This window comes from Coloeus monedula (genome assembly GCF_965178545.1).
Source record: "Coloeus monedula genome assembly, chromosome: 5".
NCBI classification, from domain to species: domain Eukaryota; kingdom Metazoa; phylum Chordata; class Aves; order Passeriformes; family Corvidae; genus Coloeus; species Coloeus monedula.
This window is the reverse complement of record NC_138785.1, coordinates 28297152-28314412: the sequence shown is the minus strand read 5'-3', so window position 1 is coordinate 28314412 and position 17261 is coordinate 28297152. Positions and strand designations below refer to the sequence as shown.

General features: G+C 44.7%; 1 protein-coding gene across 1 annotated transcript in view; it reads right to left on the bottom strand.

Annotated features, from left to right (window-relative positions):
• Positions 1–10636: 10636 nt before the first annotated feature.
• GATB (glutamyl-tRNA amidotransferase subunit B) overlaps positions 10637–17261 on the bottom strand; it is a 42843-nt gene continuing 36218 nt past the window's right edge. The window contains exons 12-13 of the mRNA XM_082281765.1: positions 13350–13484; positions 10637–11090 (exon numbers count right to left, since the gene is read on the bottom strand). Of these exons, the coding sequence (XP_082137891.1) occupies positions 10962–11090; positions 13350–13484 (264 nt within the window). The 3' untranslated portion in view covers positions 10637–10961. The remainder of the gene's footprint in view (positions 11091–13349; positions 13485–17261) is intronic.

Genomic DNA, 17261 nt, shown 5'->3' with positions numbered 1-17261 from the left:
CATAAAGAGAGGCTTAATTCATGAAAGCCATAAGCCCTTTTGTCCAAGATACAAACTAACAGTAACTCCAAAAAATGTGAAGAAACAGAAATCAGAAATAAGACTTGCATACATTAGTTCTCCTGCTCATTGTAATTCCATAATGTGAAATTCCAGTTAGTCACATAGTGGTTTTGAAGCACACTTTCTCAGAGATTTCAAGGAAAAAAACAGCAAACCTTTAAAAACAAAGGCATTCCAGAAGAGTCTTAATTAATTGCAGGTCAAATTCCTCTGGAATGTGCAGTGCAGTTTAAGCTCCTAAATCCTTTAGATAGTTCTGAAAAGTTCTGCCTTTAATCTACAAGGTATAGTTTAAATTGTCTGCATTCATTGTGCCAGCCTGCTGTAGGCTATTCCAAGGGAAAAAAAAAAAAAATCTCAAAGTCTACCTCCAACAAAATCACCTCCAGAACTTCTCTGGGTCCATCTTTACTTTTTGCTGCACAGTCTTCACTTCCATGATGGCTGGGGGTCATGTTGCTTCCTAGCTGACTCTCTCTGGTTTGCTTTCACTTATAACTTGTTTAGTTTTTTAGGTGCCACTGCATCACCATTCTGTAAACCACCTGCTGATCTCCACATGGCCCTCTTTTACCTCAGGCTTTCTTGGAAGCTGAAGTAAAAGCTGTGGGTTTTTTCTTAAGTTTTAAGTTATCCAGTTTGAAGAGAGCTCTTTCGTTTTCAGTTCCTCTCACCCTTGCATTGTTGTTGTAAATGGGTAATGAGATTGATTGATTTTTTTGTTTTTATTGATTATATTTTTTAAGCTTGCCCTAGGGCAAGCTTAAGTGGGTCCTTTCCCCACTCCCCCATTACTGCTGCCTTCCATGCTGTACTCACAGGCCTGGCCTGAGGGGGTTCAGTGTGTGTGTTGGAAGTGTTTTAGCATTATGGATGTGGAGTCAGTGCTTGCTCTGCTTCTCACCTCTTCTGCAGGAACTGCATTTGAGCAAAAGGAAAGTGTGATCAACTGGCTTCTAGTTGTTCAGAAACAAGTGCTAAAATGCAGAAGCAATCTAATCCTTTTTTTGAAGGACGTCTTAAAAAGAAATTGTAAAGAATTATTTCACTTATTTAAAAATAAAGAACTCTGCAGACCAGTGCTTAAGGCAGTAAGTTCCTACTTGAACACTCCCTTCCTTTGTTTGTATTCTTAACTAAGAATTCTTATTTCCTGGGTGGAAGGGATTTTTTTTTGAGATTTGGTGTTTTCAGCAAATATCACTGCAGTTTCATCCCAGCAGGTCTGTTAAGCTACATGAGTATTTTAAAATGTGGACTGCTCAAAAAAGCACCTGTAAATTTGAGGAAGGAGAGGATTTTCCTCATAAACTGTAGTAGAGCTTATGCTCTACATCTAGTAGGGTAAAGTCAGCCTTTGAAATCTGGAGTTGTGTGGAAGGCTTCTTGCTGAAAGGTCAGAGCTGTGTTAGTGCACAGTGTCCCCTCACAAACAGGAAATGTTTGTCAGCTCCCCATAAGGAAGAGGTGGATGAGTGCAGTGACCCTGACCTAAAATGTAAACATGGAGATCACCTTTGCATTGCTTGGTTCTGAGTGGAATCAGACTTGCAGCTGTGTCTCAGTTGTGATAGCAGCATGATGTCTGGCAGCCAGCACAAAAACTATTGGTGGGAATTGCCTCTTCCTGCCTTCAAAATGCAGAACCTGTGATTTAGCTTGAAAATGTTGATCTTTTGAGATGAATCATATCTGTGTGCGTAAACTCTTCAGCCAAATGCTTGTTTAATAAGCTTCTTCCCTCCTGTTAGATAATGTGTTATCCTGTCTCTCACCAGTGACACATCCTTTCCCCAAAAAAACCTGTGCCTGTGGTCCAAGCTTTAGTCCAGCCTCTAGGGTCCCTGGAGGACAACAGCCTTATGCTGCTCTTTCCAAGAACAAGGAGGTGCTCTGTGATTTGGTTTTCCCCACATTCAGGTGGGTGTGTGAGTGGTGCAGTCCCTCTGGCACACTGGCTCAGCATCAGTCCCAAATGAAGTGCCTTGGCAGATCTGTTCCAAAGAGCGCAGGTGGTGGCTTAGTGATACCAAAGTGAATTTCCAGTCTCCTACTAGATGTTTCAAACTGTGAATGCCACATTTCCAATGGTGTAGCCTTGGAGTGTGTTTTTAAGCTGCTCTGCTATAGCAAGGAATCTTTCCAGCAATTTCAACCTGCTTTTTTGTGCATGTGTGTGTTTTTGGTTTGGTTTTTGTTTGTTTGTTTTGTTTTTGCAACCTACCTATAAAGTGAACACTTTGTCTTCAAAAAGTTGTAGTCATTCTCTTTTACTGGCCTCTTACTTAACCTCTTTACTTTGGATGCTTTCTGGGTTAGTCTCAGTAAACATACATATGGTTTGTATTAATTGGACTAAAGCACTGAGCAATTTCAGTCATGCTTGTGCTGATCTTTGGGCATGTATAGTCAGGTGCAGTTCATGTGTTGTGTTGCTGGCTGTGCTCACTACCTTTATTATTGTATTCTAGGCATTTTTCTTTAATTTGATCTTTTCCATGTGTGCCCTAAAGAATATTATGATATTTCAAATGAGATCAAGTTGTTGGTGTTACAGTTCTGGGTGTGAAAAATGCATTGTCTTTTTTTGTCCTGGTAACTTCTGACCTTGGTTTGGAAGAACAGAAATGAGAACTTCTGTTTTCAGCTGTATTCTGTAGACATGAGAAAATTCCAATATCAAGCACGGACTGTCCCTCCCACCAGCACGCCCAGGTACATCCTTCCCAGCATCCAGTTCATAAATTACTTCCTTCCTCTTTCTTTGGGATTTGTCACTTTGTAAAAAGTCTGAATTCAATGGTGTCATGCTGTGGTACAAAGCATTTGCCTTTCAGGTGTGATTTGGTATTTTTAGTAAGATCGGTAAATTTCCTAGAATGGGAGAAAACAAAGTGTGATTGAGGTGGACCTCGGACATCAGCAGGGGTCCGTGCTTTGGAATGGGAATAGGACTGGATAGACAATAAACCTGAGCAGAATTCCTGCCACTGATGGCCACTCTTTGGCCTGTGCACAAAGCCCAAGTGGTCTGTTCAGACCTTCAGAGAAAAACATTTGCAAACAAACTTGCAGCATCCTGCAGAGTCCAAGGTTTTAAGTTCAACAGGTTAAGTTCTGTTTACCAAGAGAAGTTCACCATCCAGCACAGCATGTGCACACTCACTACCCTTTTGTGCACTCTGCTTAAGCCTCTCAGAAGGTTTTGTGCTTCAGGAAGGTTTTTTAGCTCCCCTAAGACGCTCTAAAACCTCAGGGCTGGAAAGAAAAGGATGGGAACAGTGTGATTTGTTGCAGTTAAATTATGTCATTGTATCATTTGAATTTGTAGCCACAGCTCCTGTTTGAGGATGGCTTGATTTAATAAGCAATTTACTCTGCTGTATTTACTGAAATTGCTATGTCATGCCTGCAGTTCTTATGACAGCTCCCATTACATTTGTAACATTTAACTTGCGTCTGTTTATGAGTAGAATACTGGGATTTTCCTCTTTCTTTTAACTCAGATAGCTCTGGCACTGTAGAGTAACGATGCTGCTGTGTCCAGATCTGATTTAGTTAATTAGAGTATGTTCCTCCTTGCACTCTTTGAGCATTATCAGCAGAAATGGAGGGTACGTGGCACCTGGGCTGCTTACATTAATGAGCAAACCTAAGGGAAAACACCACAGATTAGCAGGGGGCACTTCCCTCTGTGTGAAATGCAGAATTTACGTTTGTGTTGCTCTGATTTATCAGGGACTAGAAAGAAAAAGCTCAAACTTGAAAAGTGAATATGACCATGTCCTACAGTACCTGTCCATGTCCTACAGTACCTGTCCAAGTGGATAGCACTGCTGTGTGATGTTTTGGGACAGGAATGTGCAAAGGAGCGTAAAAATTGCACCTTGTGAAGGTGGTGTCAGACTTGTATAAATAGGTACTTGGATAAGATGATGGTGGTGCCAGCTGTCTGACAGCAGATAGCCACAAAATGCAGTGCTTTTTCTGTGACTTTGTTGGCGGTCAAAGCCCTGCTCTGAATAAATGCACTTTATTTTTTAGTGGCCCCCAGCTTTCTAAACATGTTGTGGCCCAGCATCAATGTACTTCATTTGTTAAATGCTCAGTTGGAAGCCTCTTATTTATGAAAAGGAGCATTACTTGGATTCTCAAATATGTAGGTGCTTAAAGTGGCGTTTTGTTGCTGACTGTGCAAATTTTCTTTTTGTTCATTGATTATAATGGTTCTTGTGTGGCAGCTGGATTAAATTAAGACTGAAGTCTCTGGGCTAAAAGCCCTGATGGAACTTTTGTGCAAAGGCTGCATTTCTCAACTTTGGCACTTCAGCAGACTGCCCGCATCCAATTATGTACTGTGGACTAAATACCTGCAAACCTACGTCTCTGATGAAGCCAATTCCACAGCAGCTGTGTTTTATTGCAGTCTTCTTTAAAAATAACTAGCTTGGATTTAGACCAAAAAATAACATGGATGAGTCAAATCCAAGACAACTAAACTGTGTCCAGCTCAGTGCTGCTGTGTCAGTTTGGCCAGAGCTCAGACGAAATGCCAGCTCGTACTCAAAGGAGAGGGAGTGGCCCTGGGTCTCAGTGTCCCTTGCTGCAGCTTGAGCCAACGACTTATGTCTCTTGGTGTCCAAGCACAGCTTGCTGTTTAGAAACACTGATCAGTGTCTTTTGTAAATCTCCAGGGTCATGACATTGGTTCCTGAGCTTCAGTGTGAAAAAATCTAGCAGCCTCTAAGACCAGCCTGAAAGTGTGGCCTCTTGAGCAGCTGAAATACAGCTTACTGATGGTTATGCCTGCTTACTGGGTTAGACAATTACAGCTGTGGCTGATGCAACCACATGTTGGGAGACCTTTTGCTTTGTGCTTACACAAAATGGCTGTGCATGGAGGGAGCATTCCCTACAGTGAAGCTGTTGGCTCTTGTGAGGATCATGGCAGTACAACTCTGCAGCTCCAAGTACTGGACTCAGATGGAGGCCTTTCTCCAGCGGCTGCAATGACAAGGCAGGGAATGTTGCACGGATTACTTTGCTGCCTGTGTATGAGGTGGGATAACATGGGGTCTGCCACAGCTGTCACCAGTCTTTTTCTCGGGCAAAGCCAGCAGGCAAGATGGGAATTATTCAAAGGGTCATGAATTGGACCTTCCCCCCACACAGATAAAGGGGAGGAACCAAAGGTCAGGGTCCCTGACCACTTATATCTGCAGCTGGTCAGCAAATGCTGCAGACAGTTGTGAAATGCCTGTACGCCCTACAGGAGATCTTAAGGATCTGGGACTAGGATGCTTTGCTCCCTCATGGTGGCACCTGAGCATTTCTGCAGTTTGCTTTATTGCAGTTAAGATTCAGGCTGTACAGCCTAATGTGGGATGTGTGCTGGAGTACAGTCAGGAGAGGAGGAGCATTCCTGGTGGTTTTGTGTTTCCACTGCAGTCATCCCTAGTTATTGATGTGGCTTGGCCCAGGGGCTGTTGAAGATGGAGTCTAAATTTGCCATCACAATGGGCAGAAAAAGGCACAGCAAATTACAGGTCATGACAACCTAGGAGTTTGCATTTTGTTGCATTCCTCACACTGTTCAGCAATAGAATCCTCTCTGTCTGTGTATTACCTGCATATTTGAGGCTTCTGAGGGGACAGAGGACAACTTGCACTTGAAGCCAACCCAATGCAGGGAAGCTTCTGAGCCTTTGGGTTGATAAATGTAGACCTCCTGTTGCTGTAACTTGGTTTCAAGCGGCCACTACCTGATTCAGAACCCAATGTATTTGTGTATGAGTATGTGTAAATAGCATTTTAAGGAAGATGCTGGCAATGAGGGCAAACCAACCAGCAGTGTGCTATTCCTTCTTGTCCTTCGTGCAGTTTGAGAAAAGACCTGACTGTAAACCCAGTTTGTTTTTCTTCATGTGTGAAAAAACAAGCGCTCTCTATGTTGAGCATGCACCCAAGGCCATAAATCCCTGGGAAGGTGCTGCTGAGGTCAGTGGTTGTGAAAGTGTAGGTAGAGAGAGGGTGCTCAGAAGAGAAACGAGCACATCTCAGAACCCCTACGCCACACCAAAAAGCAGGGTGGAAAGGGGCTGCACTGAAATCGCAGCTGAATGCTCTGCTAGAATCTTTTAGTTAAGGTTCCTCTCGGATGCTTCTATTTTTAACACAGTTAAAATTAAACTCTGCAGCCAAGGCTGAGCGCTAGAAATTCTTTCTTCACTACTTACAGCATTGCCAGCATCTTTTTAGACAACTTCAATCTCCTCTTCTGCAGCCTCAGATACAGGATACTTCAGCTATAGGGGATAGTAAGTATCAGCTCTCCACCCTCAGGCCTGACCTCCTAGAAGACTTCCAGCAATGAGTAGATGAGATGGTCACAGTGTCTGGTGTCAGCTTTTAATTTGTGAGCATTTTCCTTGGTCCTCTGTTCGTGGATGGTTACTGCTGAAAATCTGCATGAAACTGTCCTTAATTCACCCTGCCTGATGTTGTTGCACAGATGGCATCTGCAATCATTAGATCAGAGAGCACTGGAGTAGCTAAATGAGACTTCCAAGTTGGGGTCAAAGCCTCAATCTTCATTCCGGACTTCCAGCCTCGGTACAATGACACTTGGAACAGCTTCCTGGTCTGCAGAATGTTCTACATCCAACACTTCACAGTCAGGCTCTTGCCTTCTTTCCTGCAGACCCACCTGTCCTGTAGGGTTGTTTTATTTGTCTTTACAGTAGCAGACACTAAATTCCTTGAGGCTGTTGCTTCTGCTTTTTTTAGGTGCTCAGGAACTACTGCTAAGCAGATATAAACCAAAGCTGTTTGTTTTGCTCAGTAGCGTGTTCACTTGTTGAGTATTTCAAATTTGCCTTGAGCTCCATTTAGGGGAATGGGAAGGAGGTGGTTGTATTTAGGTTGCTGTATCAGGCCCTTGGCAGCCAAAAAGGATCCCATGTTTTGGTTGTATTGGTTCAGTCAAAAGGGTGTGAAGTGACTGATGAGCCCCTTAATGCAGGCTGGGATAGTGGCAGCAACATGAGCTGGCCCTACTGAGCCTTCCCATCACTAGGTCTGAGCATTGCCAGCTACCACTGCTTTGAAGTTTGTACCTGGTATCTCCACAAATGTTAAAAAGCTTCATTATCTTGATCTCAATTGACTCAAACCACTTTTTTTCCTATCAAAAGGAAATTTCCATTTTGTGTGTGTCTGCAAAAGAGTTCTTAAAAAATTTCAGAAGTGACTGCTTCATAATACAGTGCAAAATTTATAGACTATGGCTGCTCTTTCCCTTCCCTGGAAGGGAAGAATATTACAATTATCCCTTTTTCATCTTTCTTGTTATCCATCGTGTCTGGCAGGTGGAGGTGAAAACAGATTGAGACTTACAGTGAACCACAGAATGCTTTGGGTTGGAAGGGACCTTAATCTAGTTCTAACCCCCCCCCCCCTCCACCATGGGCAGGGACACCTCCCACTAGACCAGGGTGCCCAAAGCCCCATCCAACCTGGCCTTGAACACTTATAATGATGAGGCATCTACAGCTTTTAAGGGCAACCTGTTCCAGTGCTTCACAGTAGAGACTTTTTTCCTAATATCTGATCTAAACCTGCCCTCTCTTATCTTAAAGCCGTTCCTGCTCATCTTATCACTACATGCCCTTGTCCTTCTTCAGCTCTCTTGTTGGCCCATTTTAGGTACTGGAAGGTGCTCTAAGGTCTCTCCAGAGCCTTCTCCTCCCAATGCCGAACAGCCCCAACTGTCTGAGCCTCTCCTCACAGGTGAGATGTTTCAGCCCTCTGATCACCTTCATGGCCTCTGGACTCACTCCAACAGGTCTGTATCCTTCCTGTGCTGGGAACCCAGAGCTTGATGCAGCACTGCAGGTGGGGTCCCACCACAGTGGAACAGAGGGGCAGAATCCCCTCCCTCATCCTGCTGCCCACAGCGCTTTGGATGCAGCCCCGGACACAACTGGCTTGCTGGGTTGCGAGTGCACATGGCCAGGTCATGCCGAGTTTGTCATCCCCCAGCACCCCCAAGTTCCACTTCTTTGCACAGCCGCACTTCTCAAGCCTGTCCAGATCCCTCTGGATGGTATCCCTGTCCTCCAGTGTGTCAACCACACCACACAGCTTGGTGTCATCAGAGAACGTGCTGATGAGGGAACACTCAATCCCACTGTCCTTGTCACCAGCAAAGATGTTAAATAGGGCCAGGTCCAGTGATGACCACTGGAGGACTCCACTCATCATTGGCCTCCACCTGGACATCAAGATACTGACTCTTTGAGTGCAACTCTTTGAGTGCAACCAGACAGCCAGTTCCTTATCCCCTGAGTGGTCCACCCATCAAATCCATGTCTTTCCAGTTTAGAGATAGGATGCTATGCAGGACAGTGTCAAGTACTTTGCATATGCCCAGCTGCATGATATACTGACACAGACTCTACTCAGAGAGAACCTGACTGGTGACTTTTAACAGGTTTTGCACCGTACTAGCGAAGTGTAATTCTACAGTAAAAGATTGGCTAAGAAAAAGTAGCCCATAGAGAGAATTATCAGCAGTAGCCTTGCTACACTGGTTGAGAGCCTTCCTTCTTTTAAATCAGTTTAGCTGATTTACTCTCCCAAATACATTGTTGTTTTGATTTCTCTTTTTTAAAAGGTACCCACTATAGCAGTGGGGAACTCAGCACAGCAGCATCCAGCCATGCCACAACAAGCACTAACCTTGGGAAACACTTCTGGGAAACAGCTGTGTTTTTCTAAACTGAGGGAGTATTTTTAATATTCAAGATTTCATGCAGAAACCCTTGTGCCTTCTTGTTTCTTGCTGCCATGGCAAGAGTTGAACAGAATTCCAATACTTAGTTTCTTGTATAATCTAAACCTTTATTGACTGAACACTTACCTGAAAATTCACACCACTCTTAAGCAAAAATGGTACTTTTTGCTCATGATGTGAAAAGTGATAGTAGAAGTCTTAGTGTGAAGGTCAAATTACATGAAAATCCTGGGCGGGGTGTGATTTGGGGGGAGTTTTTGGAGGTTTAGGCTTTTTGTTTGGTTGACTGGTTTTTGAAGGGTCACAGTTTTTGACTGCAGTCATGTTACTGCTTTTTGTGAGCTGTGTGTTGATGCTTGAATTGTAAAGGTACATTTTGTGAATAATGGGTATACATTTTATTCATTAAATGTATTGAAAACCAAAGGGTTTTTTCCTTCTAATGAAAGAGTTCGTACTTGAACCTCAGCCAGTTTGTATAGCAATGTCCTCCTCAAGACATAACATCAGCACTGGCACTCAGGAGGAGGAACTGCCATCAACCTACTTTGAACCAGTGCTTCAAGCATCACATTTGCCAAAGGTGACTGAAGTCCCAGGGCCACACCTGCTGCACTCCTGTGACAATGTCTGCCCTGCAGGCACATCCTAAAGAACAATTCTGAAGCAGCAGCTATGAGGCCTGAGGTAGATGTGATCTTTAAAAAGTATGGCTTAGCAGTCTCCAGGAGGGATTTAAGAACTTCAAGCACCTGGAACTAAATGGGATTTATCTCCCAAATGTAAATTTGACAGGCTCCTTCTTGTTGCATTTCCTGTTAATGGCTTGATCAGCTAAAGTTGGTTGGGATGGGGAAGTTTATTCCACATCCCTGTGTTTCAGTGAGTATTGAAAGCCAGAACTGAAAAAAAAAGATATAAAAAACCCAAAATAAAAACCACCAGCATAAAACACCTCTTTGGATTAAGTAGTGGAGCAGGACTGAACCCCAGCTGAATCCAGCTCAGTTTTGGTAAGCCAACTGCATGTTCCATTCCTTCCCCAAAGCAGTGCAGTTCCAGGTGACAGCAGAAGACCATGTGCCAGAGAAGCAGCAGCCCTGGGCATTTGTAACACAGGGCCAAATTCTTGCCTGCAGAGAAAAAAAACCAAACTGGAGCAAGCAGTTCCTTTACTGAGCTACTGCATTAGAAAAAGACACCACTTTCTCAGGCACATGGTGTGAGTCCTGGGGCTGTTCTGTGCAGGGCCAGGGGCTGGACTTCAGTGATCCTTGTGGGTCCCTTCCAACTCCAGCTGTTCTACGATTCTACTTGTTCTGCTGTAGATTGTGCAGGGCTGGCAGAAGCACATCTGCTGTTCTGAACCTCTGAGGCCAAAGTGGGATGTGGCCCTCAGAAGGGCTCAGGCACACATCCCTCAGGCACTCCTCAGAACTGAAAGCTGGCAAAGCAGGTATGTGGATGCATAACTGGGAGAAGGAGCAAAAAATCCGACATGGCGAGATGCTGGCACTTCTGTCTATGGCACTACCCTCAGGAACACACTTAAGCAGCTCATTACTTCATCCTTTCCTCAGAAACCAGGAAGAATGATAGCAGTGAACTTTATCTTGTGTTAGGCATTGAGGCACATGTGGTCTCCTCAATTACTGCTGGGTGTTTTAGTCATTGTTACTGCTGTGCTCAAACTGACAGTGAGCTATGGTGTGCATCCCCAGACTGAGTATTTGAGATTGTGAATCTCCCTTCTCACAAACACACAGCCAAGAAAAGCTAAGTTTGTACCTGCTTTATTAGAAAACTAACGCATGTAGTTTCAGCTCTGCATACTCACAGACACCTCTGGGAGCTTGTTTCCCAGGGCTGTGTGGCAATCACATTTCCAAGTGCCACATCAAAGCGAGGGCGATGCAAATGGCTGTATCCTGCTTTTCTGTGGCCCATCTGCCTTTGGCTGACGCATCTAGGGAAGGCTGGGACGTCAGGCTGCTTGAAGTACAACCAACAAGCCCGATGCTGCACGAGGAGACACCAAAGTTCATTTGCAGACAGAACGAAGCACGTATTTCTGTAGTTGCTTGTGTGTTTTTTTTTCTTGTGGCTACTCTGATAGCTTCTTCTCTAATAACTGCTTCACTAGAACAGGATTGGACCGTCCTTGTGTCTTCCTTTGTACCAGACCAATTAACTTATTTAGAACTTTTTGATTTCCTGCCTTTATCGCCATAACCTTTAAAGAAAAAAAATCCAACAGATAGCATTGTTACAAGAAAAGTGAACGTCTTCACTCATTCCCAACACCAAGGTATGAATATCTTTGTCCATTAGACTATTGTGATAGAATACTGCATTTGGGGCTAAGGTGTTATTTATAAAAACTGCCTTCAGCCTTGCAATAAGCTCCTCCTCTGCTCCCATGAGAGAACAGCAAGTCTGTACAGCAGCAGGGCCTTACAACTAATAGAAAGAGCTCCTCTTATTTGAAGAGTCACAAAACGCTTTTGGATTTTAACAGCGTTTGCAACTTGAATGGCAACTTCCTGGAAAGAGCCAGAGATGGACTTTCCTTGCTAATAGGATCTACCATTTTACTGAATATAATGTCCTGTTATAACAAGTAATTTGCATCAAATCAAAATCTATTTGATAATATTGGTGAGGTCCTTCAAGCACAGACATAGGTGTTTTTTATTTCCTTCAAGCACGTAATCTAATTTGCAACATGACAATTAATTAAACTGGTCAAATATGACCTCCTATCAGCCAGCCTTTGATGCACAATCACCTGCTGCACCACAAGGGCCATATCTAAAAGCTGGAAGGATCTGAAATTTCACCTTTGGGCCTTCCTAAAGGAGATGCTACTGCTGAAAGACAAGCATCTGGCCTTCCTACTGTTTTGTGTGGCAGGGAAGCCATTCTCGACATTGTTGGAGTTCCTGGGCATAACACAATTGCTGCGAAGAAACAGGATGATATATGTGCAGGGATGAGTTGTAAACACAGGAACCATGCACTGTGCCAATACTAAATTCAGATACAAATAATGCTTTTCATTACAGTGTCTGAATTATTGTCAGTCAAAAGTCTTCTCTGTTGAGTTGCACTGTGGAAAGGACTCATTACTCTGGATCTGCTAGAAATTACTATGCAGGGCAGAGTGTGGTACAGTCCTGATCCTTCACTGTCATAAAGTGCTCAGTATTGGTTTGAGCAGCTGTTTAGAAGCTATTTCGTTCTGAAAAAAGTTACTCTCAAAACACATTGAAATGGGAGTGTGGTTATGGACCTTCAGCTCCTGCACTTCCCAGTCAGTTCTAATGTTCTCTCCCTCCCATCCTGTGCTTTCATACCAGCCTAGAAATACAGCAGCACTTTTATCAGGCTCTGCAAATGAGTCAAGTTGGATGGAGGTCATGCCGACCTACTGCAAGCTCATTTTATCTAAAGCTCTTGCAGAGCTGTTAGCATCCCCCAGTGAGATCTGGAGGGGGTGGTATTGTTCTCAAAAGATATTAATGTTTTTTTCCAAATGGCAAATGTAGCTAGACCCTGTTTGTATTAGAAGCTATTCACTTCTGCTTTTACATTTTTGCTCCAGAGAACATATAAGCACTTGTTTTCTTTTTGCTTTTTATAAAACAGATTATATAGACTCTGTCAAGATCCCTTCCCACTCCTCCCCTTCATGATCAACAAGGGTTTTTTCCCTTTTTTTCCAGCTCAGACCTTGTTAGACTGAGCCACAGTGGCTGCTGTGTGTCTTTCCAAGGAGATGGGGAAGAGCCCATCATCCCCACAGGGGAGCATTTGTGTGGCTGCCACTGCAGAGTGGGCAGAACAGCAGAGTGGGCAGCAGCTCTAGAGCCACTGCTGCTGCTGCCACAAAGCTCTGGCTCCTCCCCACCCCAGAGCCACTGTCAGGCAGGAGAGCCAGCTAGGCTCCTCTCTTTGGCAGTGGACAGAGACATGGACATGGCAGAAAGTCAGATTCAAGTAAAATTTTTGCCTTGCCAGCACTGATACAGTCTCTAATTCCATAACTAATATATGTCTTGCTGGCAGCTAACTTCCATCTCCAACACAGTTTAACAGTGTTGACCCAATATCACAACAGATGTCATAAAAATCAGAGTTATGTGGCTGGGTGGCAGGGTCAGGTTAATGGCAGTACAGCTGGAGAGGGACAGGGCCCTGCAGTTTTGTTTCCTGCATTAAAGTTTTATGGGCTCTCAGAATGACTTAGCACATTAGCCAGACTGGTAATTTCTTTTGCTGATCATTTTGTGTAAGCTTCAGTTTCAAAAAACCCACTTAGTAAAATAAGAAAGGAGAAGAAAAGCCTGATAATATCTTGGCAGCAGCTTTACTGCTCTGGCTCTAGAGCTCAAATGCCATCAAAAGGGGAAAAAAGAGAGGCTATTTTAACCCCCTTTCAGTGCCACACACTGCCACTGTGCAGAAAGGTTCCTGGCACCATCATAATCACCTCATTTTCTTGTCCATCAATCACTGCCTGGCAGATCTGTTCAAGCTCTTTTTGATCCTGTAACAGTCCAAGTTTCTGTACTTTAACAATTTCAAGAGGAGTCTTCCCTTCTCCCTTCCACAATTCTGCAAGCACCTGAAAATCACAATAAAAGCAGCAAAGGTCAGTGGCTTGACTTACCAACATTGTTTACATGCAGTATTTCAGTTATGGATCCAAGAAGCCCTGTTTTTGCTAAGAGCAGATTGTCTAAATGTGAACAAGCCCAAGATTTAATCCTGTGCCTCTCTGAAAGAGCCCTTGTACCCCCCTCCTTTTCTGCCTCCTGGACTGAGACAAAGCATTGCCACCTCCTGCAGAGTCCAGGGTAATGGTTCACAGCTGGGGCTGTGCAGCCCCTGAAGCCCGGGCCCTGCCTGCTCCCCCAGGGCCGGGCTCTCTCCAGAGGGGTTTGCTGAGCACAGCCCCCTGCTCCTCATGCACGGAGAGGAGCCACCACAGCAGGGATGGCAGGGCTGCAAGGCTGCCCTTTGCCAGTATTCCTGCTCTTCTCACATCATTCACAGAATTGCCTGGGAGCAGCAGGGAAATGCATCTCCATGAGCAATGGCTCTGCCCGGGAACTGATGATTAGTTGACTATTGTACTAAGTCCAATCCCAGGTAACTCATCCCATTACCAGTCCTCGCCAGCAGGCTGTAATGAGGATATGTATGACAAAGCAGAAGAAAAATGCTGCCAAGTAGAATGAATGCAGCAGCTCCAGCCCACCTATGCATCATTTCCAAGTACTGGACTGCTGGGCAAACCCAGGCTTGTGGAATAATCACTTGTTAATGCTAGTGTTTTCCTACACTGCAGCAGGGCTATTGCCCTGGAATACACTTGAGAGGAGAGAACATTTATAAAAAACCAATTTCCTTGGGCAGTCATTTTCTGTATTCCCTTTGCTTTTATTTCAGGGCTGTGGGAGGAGAGTAAGAAAACCCTTATTAAAACAGCTCATTGTGCTCCATCCTGAGCTGAAGATATAATTGTAGGTTTGGGCCATTGCTGTGCCCCAATATGGAAATGAATGTCCTGTCAAAATTTCAGAATTAAATATTCCCTGTAGGATGAAGAAGAGGCCAAGATGGGGAGACAAGGAGGGGCATTCAAACTGCATGTTGAGTAATTCGCAGGGCAGCAAGAGAACTCTGGTAAAATGAAGCACATGGGATGCTATCTTAACTACCCCAGCAATTTTTTTCAGCATGACAAATTTTCAGGTACAAAAGACCTTTGGTTAAAGAGTTCTATATCCACAGCAAGTATTTTAAGAACCATGCATTCATAGAATTGCTGCAAGAGGATATTTGTTTGCCAGTGGCACTCTGAAGCTTTTTATGGCATCTTATCACTCTTCTCAAGACCTTGTGAGAGGGTGATGATACACAGCTGTATTGTGGCAGCTACATCTTAATTTTTCCTTGTGAGAGGGCCAAAGGCAGATCACAATACTGAAGTTACTGATAAGCAGCCAGAGTTACAACAGCTATAGGTAAAGATCTTTATACTGAATCTTTATACTGAATAAATCAGTGCTCTATATAATGTCTTCTATAAGATCTTCCTTCTAGTGTGAAATTTAAAAATCATCATGCCAGTGCTACCTGGAATACCCCTAGAAATAAATACATAATATCCAACAGAGATTCAGCCTGTATGCAGCTGCCTGCCTTTTTTGTGGTGGTGTTTTTTTGTGTTTTGGGGATTTGTTGTTGTTGCACTCCACTGCTACTCCAGGAAGCCCTTCTGCTTCTTCCCTGAGGGATGAAGCAGGAAGGTTTCTCTCCTGGAGGCCTCCCAAGGTACCCATACTGCATGTCACCTCTTAGAATCAGCTCTGTCCTCGCCACACAACACCTGGCCTCTAGCAAAACACCCTGGAGAGTCTAAAGTGCTGCACTAATCAGGGTGGACAATGAATAAGCCCTTTCACTCTCCTGGAAAAAGGCAGATGGGATTTTTAGGACTGGTATGTATTCAAACAGGATGCCATGGGCTGCAGGAAGGGGAGATCTGCAAAGAACAAAATCTACGGAGCCAATCATGGCAGAGTCATGCAGGAGCAACTCGTACATCAGGCTGACTTAGATCAGGGGCAGGACAGCTTGACAGTCAGAGATCCAGCTCTGATTCCCTGTTATGCCTGTGCCAAATATTTCCTGGCACTGAGGAAAGCTTGCCCATTAGAAGCCTTGAAGGCACCAGATTTTCCCTGTGACAGCTGCATCATGTGTCCCTTCCCATTTGGTAACAAGCACCTCCACTTAGTTAGTAGAGCAACAATGTTATCAAGGCCCTTGCTTGTTTACAGGTATGTAGGAAAGCAGAAAGAGTTGTGGCCAAGGCCTGTCAAAAGATGCACTTTTTAAAAATGTGTTTCTCCACTTGGCAAGGAGTACAAACCTAAAGAAAGCAGTTTTAAAAATGATTTCAACTCATTTACACAAACTGCCTGCACCAGCACAGGAGGATCAAATTATGAAGTCTCCAGAGCCAAAATGTGAATCTCAGGCCTCATTTCCATCACTGAAATCTCAGTGGCTTCTTCTATTGATTCTTGCCTGAGCGTGATTAGATTTTAATGATGTTCTGTGGTCTCCACCTATGCAGGCATAGCAGCATTGGTCAAGATGAATTAATTAGGACTTACATGTCTGGCTGCCATGGGCATCATATCAAACATTTTGCAACTGGTGACCGTGCCAGCTGACTGTTGTGCCTAAGAATGCTCCAACTGGAAACTCTATCTGCAGTGATTTGCTGCCAAGAGCGGGAGGAAAGCAGCAGGCAGCACCATTCCAGCAAGTCCTGTGGGCACCTCTCCTTTCCAGTGACGGAAGCCTTCATGTCTGGCAGGTGTCCCTCAGCCTCTCAAGAGAAGCAGGGGGCAGGTTGGGTCCAGTCCTCCAGATGGTGTAGTCGTAATTGTCAAAGCAGATGGTTCTGTTTAGATATGTGTACTGTACTCATTTCCCTGCTATCTACTTTAAAGTAGGGGTGCAAAGGAGGTCTGTTGAAGTTACTCTTATGTGAGTACCTATGCAACTGCAGAACCCAGCAAAACCCAAGGTCTGCTCTGCTCCATGGCCTGCTGGGCATGGATCCCCCATGAACTAGTGACAAGGGTGTCCACACGGTGTTGCTCCAGCATGGCTCTTGGCAGTAGGGACAAGTTTCCACTTCCCTGGCCCAGGAACCAGCCTCCTCCCACAATGCCATAACTCACAGGCAGGTCTGTTATGCCAGACATGGATCTGCTGCCTGTCTGGCAACTTGAGGAGCAAGGCCCCATCACAGGCACACTCCCCATTGGACTGGTTTCAGCCCTGTGTGAGCAGCAGTGACACCTCCCACTGTGGGCTTCAAAATGGTGCCTCTGGGCTGGGCCACAAGCAGCGTGTATCCATCTGATCCAGGACACGCTCACCCCACAGCCCTACACGCCAGTGCAGCTGGAAGCTGCTCCCCCCCTTTGCACAGGCACACCAGCCTGGAACTGCTTCGGAGACCTCTGGAGTGGGACGCTGTGTTTGATGGCACGTTGGGCATGAGCTCTGTAATTACCTACATGGTAATTACGTGAGCACACAGTGCCCTTAGCTTGGCACTGCATCCCACCACACAATGCTCTGTGTGTACAGCCAGTGCTCACGGCTTTTATCTGCCTGTTTTACTGCCTTAGACAGCAGAGCCCAAACACAGAACCTTTTCAATAATTGAAGTGGTTAACAGCTTCCTGCAGCGAGCACATATGTGTACACGTCTGCGTGCTCACCCCATCGAACTTCTTCCATCCCTTCCCATTGGATCGGTGTCTGCCACTGCAGATCATGCTCCCCTCCCCAAGAGCTGCAATTCATCTGC